Here is a 10,919-nt window from a genome sequence, read left to right as displayed (position 1 = left end):
TGATAATTGCATACATACATACCGAGGTGCAACTTTACCTGAAAAATCCATATTCTCATGTTGTTATTGCCATCAAGTAAAGATCTTATTCTACTGCACAACCAATCCACAGTAACTAGTCAGTAGCATACTTAAAGTAAACTTTAAATTAAATACTTTTTACTTTTACTTGAGTAGATTTATGCACCAGTACTTTTACTTGGGCCTAAGTCCATTTTAACCAGACTAACTGTACTTTTACTTGCGTACAGTCGTTGTTTAGCCTACTTTTTCCAACTCTGCTAAGAATACAGTTAATTTGGTCAAAACTTAGTAAAAGCACTGGTTTAGCAATCTACTCAAATAAAAGTAAAAAAATAAATAAGTCAGTTAAAGTTTACTCAAAGAACTGAGAAAGATTAAAATAGTTTTGGATTTTTTCATCAGTTTTTATTTTCAATTTCAGTTATTTTTTTTAATCAGTTTTTCCTGTTGATTTATTTGTTTTGTTTAGTTTTTTGTTTAGTTTTATTAGTTTCAGTGTTAGTTTTTTTCAGTATTATGGGATATCTGTCAGGGGCGAGACCCAAAAGGGCCAGAAAAAGTAAACATCACGCAGTTTTTAAAAACATGTTCAAACAGGCTACACTTCAAGGTTATTCTTTTTATGTTTAAAGTCAGGTTTGAATACAACTTTGTACCCAAATTACCATTGAGGACAGTCGTCTTCAATCAAACCAGAGCATTTTACTCTCTTCAGACTTATGTGTTCATGTCAGTCAGTCTTCTGCTGTCAAAGGCTAAAAGGAAATTTAGTCCCTTATTCTATTTTATTTTATCAAGCTCAGATTTAAGTTCAAGTTAGTTTTAGTTTGTTTGGTAAATCTTTTTTTTTAAATTTAGTTTCAGTTTACTCAAATACTCTTCAAATTTTAGTTTGTTATTTCATCAGTTTTAGTAAACTACAATAACCTTGGTACAGAGAAGCTACTTTTATACCCAAGGGTTTTTTACCTCCAGCAGCTTTTTTGGATGAAAAGTGGAATAATTTTCTCTCCATGTGCTACTGACCATCACAGGTTGTCAAAGTTAAACAAGCTTGGACCGCCACAGTACTTGATGCTTTTTTATAATGTAATAAAGTACAAAACCTCCATCCAGAATATACTTAAGTTAAAGCACAAGTGCATAAAAAAACTACTCAATTACAGTAATTTGAGTAAATGTCATTTGTTACTTTCCACCCCTGCCTAAATATTGATCAATTCTGCAATCTAAAGCCCTGAAAAACTTTTCCCTGAAGGGAAGCTTAGGGAAGCAAAGCGAAAGAAATCCTTCTTTATGTATTATCACTGCCATCGGTTTAAAAGAATTAGTACCCCAAAGGCTCCATGCAGGTTTGCATTTCTGCTCAAAGTGTTACGGACTAGCAGTTTTACACTGCAGAAAGTTTTGTTAATGACTCGTCCAGTTTTCTCTGGATACAGTTAAGCCCCGTTTGGTCCTTTGAGCCCATGATTCAGAGAAGCCAGAGGAATAATTCCTGTTCTTTTTAAAACTCATCTTTAATTTAAAGTCCCTGTAAAATGATTAAAGAAAATGTTATTTTAGGTTTATTGTATGACAGGCATCTTCGTTATGAAGCACCTGGCCAAATCTCAGTCACTTAAAACATCTGTAGGTTTATAAAATTAAGCTGCAAAATTATGAAAAATGAGGCAGTAATATCCACTATAGGTTGGTGTGGGCATGTCACTCGACTGAGCTGAAGCCACGCCCACTCACAAGAAATAAGATCCTCTCATATCTAAAAAAATGAAAGGAGGAATCACCTGTCTGCAATGCTGGACTTGCCAGCTCCCAACCTACTTCTGTGAATCATGCAGGACTAAAGACAAGTGAAATATGGATTAAAACACAGCTTCAGCAGGTAGGATGTTTGTTCCTGCTGTGCCTGATTCAAGCGAATATACAAGAACTGCAGCAATTAGCCTGCGCCCTGATCTTATGGCGAACTATGATCAGAGCACAGCTGCCTGGCTCTGGGCCAGAGTAAAGACAGAAGTTGGGGATTAAATTTACTGTTTTCTGGTACAAATCTCTCTGTTATGATACTTTTAACAATCTTTAGTCCACCATAGCTGGTAGATTTGGCAAATTTACCACACAATGTACAAAAACACAGCACTGTTAGCTTTAAAGGAGGGCAGTGACATCGGTTAATGACAGACTGTATTGAGATGAGCTGCTTAGAGATTATATATTGTTGTAGCCTTGGGGGGGGGGGGGGGGGGTGTTTCCTGTAGCCCCACTAAATGTCATGGGGTGCTATGTTTGCCCTGCCCAAATTAATCCCAGCCAGGAAAGAGCTTCAACAAACAACTTCTAACAGTCTAAATTCAAAATTGAGTCACATTTAGATCCTAGTGTTTTCACGTTTTCAGCAGCCATATCCCAACATATCTAGTGTGTTTCAGGGCTGCTAAACCCTTAAAAAAATAAAATTTAAGACTTTTTAAGTCTGTTTTAAGACCTGAACTGAGCAAAACTATTGCCACATTTCACGCTGTTAATGGTAAAAAATGAAAGACATGAGATTTCAAGGAATTTTTTGGTCATAAATGCCTAAATTTGCTTATTTCTAGCACATGAAATGCCTCTGTCTCATCAATATGACATTTAATGATATTTATCAGTATCAGCAGCACATCTGCTCATATTTAGTAGGCGTGCTTAGCTGGGCCTTTACGGGTTAAGTACTGAAAAGCAGAACAATGTTTTTGTAGGGGAAAAACTTTTAAAATAAGGGTGGCCTGCATGGATGTTGAAGTGGGCAACCTGGTAGCACATACACTTCTCACAAAAAGTTAGGGATATTCAGCTTTCGGGTGAAATTTCAGGATGAACCTAAAATGCAAAATAACCTTTAAAGTTGAATGTAATGTGACCTTCTCTGAACTATTGAATGCACATGTCCAACTGTTCAATGTTTCAGTACTTTCTGTATAACTTTTGCTTAACGGCAAAATTCATGACAGGTGTTGGATTCATGATTCGACCAATAAATTCCCTGGTTCAGTTAGAATTGATATTTAAACAGTCCTCCTCATCATGCTGTTCACATTTTGACATAATGAGGCCAAATCGACATTTAACAACTGATCAGCAGTACTTCGCCATTGCGAGGCTTCAAACAGGATGTTCTCAGATGAAAGTGGCCACTGAGCTTGGAGTTTCACAGAGTGTCATCTGCAGGTTGCAGCAGAGACACAGAGCGACTGGAGGAGTCACAAAAAGGCAAGTGGATGTCCTTTGGGCACATCCCACACTGCTGACCGCTTCATTGTGAACAGTGCCCTGCAGAACTGGATGATGAATGCCACTAAACTCCAGGCACATTTAAGGGAGGCGAGAGGCACCCCAGTGTCACGTCGGACCATTTGAAATCGTTTACATCAGCGTGGTCTGCGTGCTAGACGACCTGCAAGGGTCCTTGGCCACACCACCAGGCACAGGCGTCATCGTCTTGCATGGGCCAGGGAGCATTTACGCTGAATGAGGGACCAGTGGGCCTCAGTGCTGTTCTCTGATGAAAATCAATTCACGTTGAGCAGAAATTATGGCCGCCAACAATGTTGGAGATGTCAAGGAGAGCGCTATGCATCAGCCACTGTTGTCACCAGGCTAGCCTTTGGTGGTTGTGGTGGTGTTAGAGTGTGGGCAGGTGTGTCTAGTCAATACAAAACTGCCCTACACTTTGTGAATGGTACAGTGACAAGCCCATACTACTGAATAACATCATTAATCCAGTTATTGTGCACCTGCATGAACAACACAGGCCTAATTTCATCTTCATGGACAACAATGTTCCAGCTCATCGAGGCTGCATCATTAGGGAACGGCTGCTGGAGACTGGGGTACCTCAAACGGAGTGTCCTGCACTTTCTCCAGACCTGTATCCCATAGAAAACCTATGGGATCAGCTGAATCGCTGTGTAGAGGCTTATAACTCTGTATCCTAGAACCTCAATGACCTGAGGGCCACCCTTCAAGAAGAGTGTCTCAGCAGACAGTAAGTCAACTTGTGAACAGCATGAGACGTTGTTGTCTGTAATTGATGCTCATAGGCACATGACGGGTTAGTGAGACACTGACATTTTTTCGTTGTGGTATACTGACCACTGTTGTTGGCTTGTGTTTCAATAAGTTGTTTGAGATGAGGAAACCACCATTGCATGCCTCTACTTAAACATCCTACTTTCATTATACAATATCACTGTAGCGTGAACTTCTTACATTTCCCTGAAATTTTACCTGAAAGCCAAATATCTCTAACTTTTTGTGAGTAGTGTATGTTAGAGAACTGCACTAGTGTTTGACAACAGTACAGAGTGTTTTTCATCACAGTGATCCAGATAAAATAAAAGAGGGGTAGGGAGGTCCTCATCCAGGAAATTTAGAGCATCCATCACAGTGTTCCCCAAATTCAGAAGAATAATTATGTATTGATTGTGGAGGAGGATATTTAAAATCACCTAATGTTGGCTAGAAATCAAAGATTGGACAAGAATATGTCTTAGTCTGGGGTTCTTTTAAAATTCAAGAACTCTCACTGGAAAAATTCAGACTTTTTAAGACATTTTAAGGCATTAACTTTCAAATGTACTATTAAAGACTTTTCATGGATCTACAGGAGCCCTGGTGTTTGGACACAGTTTGGATTTCACTTTGCAGGGACTTTAAGACTTCAACTTTCTTGTTCTTGCTTGTCAAGTAAATTATCTATCTGTATTACATGCTGTAATATGTACTTCCTGAATCCCCTTTATTTAGGAAAGTTAAAGAAAAAAATCATACACCCTCATGGTCAGACATATATCTTGTATTAAATTAACTTGATATCTTTAAATATACACCATATAAAATATGAGATACCCTTGTGTTGGAGGAAGAGAAACCTTCAGAGGGGGAAAGGTGACAGATATGAACAGGTAGGTGAGGTGATGACATTTAAAGAGGCACAGGCTTTGTGGAGTTCAACACCGCAGCAAAAAAAAAAAAAAAAAAAAAAAACCCTTCAGCATACTGTTTCCCTATGAGGGAAGACTTTTATTAACAAACACACAGGCTGGCTATGGAGGATGACCTTCGGAGAGCACGCACACAAAGGCGTGGTCCCCATGGCAACCGGCGCTTCGTGTCCCCGGAGACCCAAGGGTGGAAGAGGTGAGGCCGAGAGGAGAGGGCTGAGCTCAGGGTGCAAGCAGAGTTCAGGGTTCACACAAACACACACAGACACAGAGGGTTCCTCTTCAGTATTGTACAGGAAGCAGAGAGTGTGTTTGTGTGTATTTGTTTATGTGTGTATGTGGGTGGGTGTGTAGATGGAGAGTGAGGAGTGGGATGTGAGTCCTCAGACGATTTTGTTCTCCAGCAAGGCGATCCTCTTCGACATGCTGTCTAGTAAGATTCTGTTAAGGAAAGCAACACTGGAGACAGGAAATATGATAAAAACAATAAAAATCTCTCTGTACCGTTGTAAAGGATATATTTTTTTGTTAGTGCCTGTAGGGCATCTTCTACTTTCTTTTGGAACTTTACGAGGGAGTCGCACTCACAAGGGTCCTCGTCTGTGGGAACACAAAGCACAAGTTCATGTTTTGAGGTAAAACAAGGAAATATTGCAAATATTTTAACTGTTAGTGCTCTCTTATCATGTGTAACCTTGGCAGATATTTATCTGCAGCTTCTTGGCGATCTGAGTCATGGCCTTGAAGTCAGCGGTGTAGAAGTAGTGCTCTCCAGTTGGCTCAGAGGCAATCTCCTTCAGCTCATCCTCAACTGCGTTGCCAACTCCGACTGCATACATCTTAAAACCTGTAGAACAAACAAACAAGTTCACACGGCTAGTAAAATCAGGCTATTTGTTCTAAGCTCATCTATACATACCGTTCTCCTTTGCTTTCTTAGCTGCATCTCCGATGTAGTCCTGGCTGCGTCCATCAGTGAAGACGATGCCCACCTTGGTGACTCCCGGGCGTGCGCCCTGGCCGGGACCGAAGCTGTTGTCTGTCAGGTAGCGCAGAGCCTGACCTGTCATGGTCCCCCTCTCCATGTAGGCCATCTTTTTCACTGCATCCTTCAGGTCCTTCTTACTGTTGTAGCGGCCCAGAGGGAACTCCTGCAGGAGGGAGATGGAAGATTCAAGTAGACTTAACTTGTTTTTGATTTTTTTAATATTAGTCACAACCAAGCTGCTGAGCACAAAAGAATGCATTTTTCATATGGTAGCTATAAAAATAATAAACATTAACATTTTATTCTGCTTTCATTGAGCTAATTTTTTTCACCTACAACTGATCTAATTATTGATATCAAATATTCATAATTTTTAAATATTTTAACCCTTTGAATGGTTCAGTATACTACATGCACAGTAATTTTTTTTGTTTTGAATTATTACAGCCTGGGATATGACAATGATTAGCAGTAGAATTGATTTTTATGCATAATTATTGTTCCCACATTTTAGCATGTCCTTTTTCCATATGCCAAATATGGTCAAAATTACGCCATCTGGTGGAGCATAGTAAAAATAATAAATTCCAAGGCAAAAGCCCAGATTGACACCCAGATATAATAAAGTGTATGTATTATGTGTTAATGGAAGAGGGACCAAAATTTGCTGTTTGAATGGGTTTCAGTGGTGCATTTTTTTGCACTTAACAGATTCAGTGTAACTCTTGCTTAAAAACAGTGTTATTTAAGACCTACTTAAATACTTAAAAATACAAAATCTTACAAAAATTCATGGCATATAGAAAAACACAGCCAAAATGATCGAAAAATGAAGAATGAGAAATTCCTAAAATGCGCTAAGGGTTAAAGGTCACATATGTTACCCCTTTAAGACAAGTTTATATTGGTCTCATGGGGTACCCAAAACATGCCTGTGAAGTCTGTTCCTGAAAACACACTCCAGTATTGGACTTTATCATGTCTAAAAACCCTCTGTTTCAGCCCTGCTTAGAATGAGCTGTTTCTGTGTCTGTAGCTTTAGATGTCAATGAGCTGTCTGACTCCGCCCCTGATTCAACCCCTCTCAGGAAATGGATTTGGCTAAATGGATGTGGCTCTCCTGATCCTGAGAGGAGAGCAGAACTTTCTCCCAAGTGGGGGAGGGCTACTTGAACCTGGGGGCGGTGCTAACTCCCCACATGACATCATGAGGGGAAAATCTGAGAACCATTTGTTTCAGCACACATTTTCTGAAAGGTGAAGAAAAGAGAGGATGGCGGGGGGTGGGTGATTTCTGGGGTGACTGTGGAAAGCCCAGGGGCACATATTTTTGTTAGAAAAGCCTGAGAAATTGTATTTTGCACAATATGATCTTTAAAGGGATTGATTTTTGATGTGTGATTAGACAGAGCATACCTGTCTGACAGAGCTGGAGTACTGCACCAGTCCCACGTGAGCCTTGCTTTCAGAAACATCCAGCTTGTCAATGATCTGGTTGATCCACTTCTTGACCAGCTCAAAGTTCTCAGGGCGGACACTCTTGGAGCCATCAATCAGGAACACCACGTCTGTTGCAGAGTTGCTGCAGGCTGGTGATGTCAGACGCACAACAGGGTGTGTTACTCTGATGACACAGTCAGTGCACGTGAACTGACATTTTCACAATCACACACTCACCGCTGCAGCTGCGACCATCGTCCATGAGGGTAAAGCCTTCTTTGCAGGCACACTTGAATGATCCAGGGCTGCTGATGCATACCTGCTCACAGTCATGATCTCCGGTGGCACACAGGTCCGACACTGTGTGTGCGTGTGCATGCACAGGCGCACACACAGTGTGATAGATGTAGAGGAACACACACGCACAAACAGAGGAGGACGGGTGGGGTGGTTGGAGTTAGGAGGAGAGAATAGATCTATGTCAGTTTGAAAACAGGACAATTCAGCATTGATTTTTAATGATCCACTGTGACCTGCATGGTTATTTTTATGCATGAATCCAGTGGATCCTTAAAACAAACAGGTGGAAAAGATTGGAGGAGCCTCAGATTAAAAAGTTCTATTATATTTCTCTGAATGTGAAACACAGGCTCATCCAATAATAATCCAGCACTGCCATCATGCAGCTTTGCCCTTGAATGAATCATCTGCGGCGTGACTGGCTGCTGCAGAGCAACTGTTAGACAGCAGTCACTAACCGCCGCAGACTGGGAGAGCCAAAGGGCGTCGCTAATTAGAAGTTTAATGATTGTCACTAATGGATCTGTAATTACAGAGAGATCAGTCTCGCCTCCAAAAGTACAGGAGCGAATTTCCTTCCAAGAGGTTGTTCCTGCCCTGATGCCCTCGTGCACGGGGAATATTTAATGAGGTCTAATGAATGAACATATTGTTGTATTGTTGAGGACAAAAGGGAGAAAACAATATGTTGGAATGAAAAGATGACAGTCCTGACACCTTACCCTCAGTATAGGGGGGCCAGAAGACAGCTTTCTCCACAGGGATGATGGGTACTTATTACCCACCCTGACAGAAATCTCTAAAGACTAATCCCTGTTTTTGTCTCCCTCCCCCCTTAAATCAAAAACCTTTCTTCCTCACTCCATCTTACCACAGAAGGCCTCCTGGAACTTCTTGGTGAGCTTCTCGATGACACTGTAGCTCTCTACGTAGTCGACGTGATCATCCAGAGGGTCACTGGCCATCTGGCGCAGGGTGCTCATGTCAACACGGCCCACACCAATGGCAAAGATCTCAATCCCTGCATCCCGAGCACGCTGAGCTACATCCTTCACATTGTCCTGGGGACGCCCGTCTGTCACGATGATGGCAACCTGGGGAAGAAATGGAGGTAGTCCTGTTACAAAAGCCCTCATAAGTGTACACTGACTTATGTGTACATGACTGTAAATGTGTGTTTGACCTTGCTGATGTCAGGGGATTTGACGCGTGCGCCCTCTCCTTCACTGAACGCCACATTCAGTGCAAACTGGATGGCGAGGCCGGTCATGGTTCCTGTGGACAGAGGCTCGATCTTCGTCACGGCTTTTACCAGCCCGGCTTTGGTGCGGTGAGTCTTCAGAGACACCTTAGGTTGGATAATAACAACGTTAGAGAGGCTTAAGTTTAAGTACAAGTGTTTGCCAACTTTTCCCCCTGTACCTCATTCTTGACACGGCTGGCATAGTTGACAACTCCCACACGGGTGGCGTTGGGACCGACATCGAGCCCCTCAATGACCTTGGCCAGGAAGACTTTGACCTGCTCGAACTCTGAAGGGCGAACGCTACGACTGCTGTCGATGATGAACACAATGTCTGTAGGGCGGGTTTTGCACAAACCTGCCGCTGCACATGAAGAGACAGAAAGTGGATTAATGTTTTAATATTTCGATAGTTCACATAACAAATGTGCATTCACAGAATTATGAGAGAATACGGTTAGATGGATGAAGATGTTAAGTAAGTGGTGAAGGGGAAAAAGGGGGAAGTGGGAGGAGCAGGAGGAAAACAGAGGCATTGAGAGAAAAGGGAGGGTGTAGAGGATGGAGGCTGGTAAAAAAAAAAGGGAGGCGGGATGCAGAGAGGTAAGAGCTGGAAGATGCTAGAACAGATCAAAAATGTAAGGATGAAGGACAGAGAATGATCAGATGACAAGCTGCCAGATTAAGAGAACATTATTTAAGATGACAATTAATATACTATCAGACAATAAAGGACTATCAGAGAGGTAAAACTAACTCTAATCCTGGATGTATGGTCAGTGGCTTTCATACCTAAAGCTGACCTTAGACGTATGGTCAATGGGCTTCCCGCCTAAACCTAACCTTTGACGTATAGTCCATGGGCTTCATGCCTAAACCTAACCTTTGACATATAGTCAATGGGCTTCATGCCTAAACCTAACCTTTGACATATTGTCAGTTTCATTGAAATTTTGGAGATCTCAATGGAGTCTTTTTTGCACAGAAAATCTTGAACTGTTTCATAAAACGAAAGTCATATCTGTGATTGAAAAATTGCCCTGATATTCATTATATTTATCATAGAGCAAGACTGTGCAAGAGAGAGGATGTGATGGATTTTCAGTGAAGTAAAAATTGTCTATTTCTCCACACAATAATATTCTGAAACCTACAGCCTGCAAACGTCACTGATCTCCCTCCTAACCCTTCACCTCTTTCCTTCTGTCCAACAAGCTTCAGTAAAATACAGTGAACAAATTCTATTCCTCCATCCTGAAACAGTCATAAAGTTGGAGATACATAATGCAACCAACACTTGCTGCAAAGATCAATAAATACATTTAAATTAGTAGAATATATAAATCAATACATCTGTATAATCACACCCTTAAGTACAGAACAAAGTGTGGCAACAACTGTCCAAAAGATTTTCTAAAATAAAACAATTTTATCCTAAAAAGAAACATTTGGAACTTTCAAAATAAGATGGAGATTTAAAGGAATATTCCTTAAAAATGGTTTCAAGGTTGATAAAGTTTAGATATCTGTGGTGAGGAGTTACATGTCAGGTATCCAACCATCAAATACTACAGTCAGGATCAGCTCTAAGGGTTTAAGGTCATCATTCTTACCCATAGCGGCGGCTGTACGGAGGTCCACGGGAGCCTGAGCGCTAACAAGGCCAAGCAGCAGTAGGAACAACAGCGGGGAGGGCGTCATGGTGACGGCGACAGAGGGGTGACAGGTACAGGGGTCTGAGCGCGTCCGCAGACCGTCTTAGAATGAGAAGCCAGAGGGGAGACAGAGCAGAGGCCAAGGGAGCTCCACGCCAGGGGGACGGCCACAAAGTGAGACTGAGTGACTGTGAGCTGCAGGTTATCAATGCAACTGCTTCACACAGTCGGCCCACAGACAGGCCCCTCTGTAGCTGTGGTGTGTGTGTGTAAATGTGTGTGTG

At 41.6% G+C, this 10,919-nt stretch overlaps 1 protein-coding gene across 1 annotated transcript; it reads right to left on the bottom strand.

Moving 5' to 3' along the window:
* Positions 1-4,919: 4,919 nt before the first annotated feature.
* On the bottom strand, positions 4,920-10,681 carry matn1 (matrilin 1). The gene is made up of 10 exons (XM_041809426.1): positions 10,594-10,681; positions 9,160-9,344; positions 8,921-9,085; positions 8,609-8,831; positions 7,675-7,797; positions 7,414-7,586; positions 5,929-6,160; positions 5,704-5,856; positions 5,529-5,609; positions 4,920-5,442 (listed from the first exon to the last, which is right to left on the bottom strand). The coding sequence occupies exons 1-10, from the start codon at positions 10,679-10,681 to the stop codon at positions 5,393-5,395; spliced, it is 1,473 nt and encodes a 490-aa protein (XP_041665360.1). The 3' UTR covers positions 4,920-5,392.
* Positions 10,682-10,919: the final 238 nt, after the last annotated feature.

Source organism: Cheilinus undulatus, linkage group 16 (genome assembly GCF_018320785.1).
Source record: "Cheilinus undulatus linkage group 16, ASM1832078v1, whole genome shotgun sequence".
In the NCBI taxonomy this organism is placed as follows: Eukaryota; Metazoa; Chordata; class Actinopteri; order Labriformes; family Labridae; genus Cheilinus; species Cheilinus undulatus.
Note: the sequence above shows the minus strand (reverse complement) of the source record. Positions and strands in the feature narration are given on the sequence as shown.

Coding starts and splice junctions, on each gene's coding strand:
- matn1 (XM_041809426.1), bottom strand. CDS start 10,681: ATGACGCCCTCCCCGCTGTTGTTCCTACTGCTGCTTGGCCTTGTTAGC. Junction 7,587..7,674: donor CGATGGTCGCAGCTGCAGCG/GTGAGTGTGTGA, acceptor TGACATCACCAG/CCTGCAGCAACTCTGCAACA. Junction 5,857..5,928: donor TAAGAAAGCAAAGGAGAACG/GTATGTATAGAT, acceptor TTTGTTCTACAG/GTTTTAAGATGTATGCAGTC.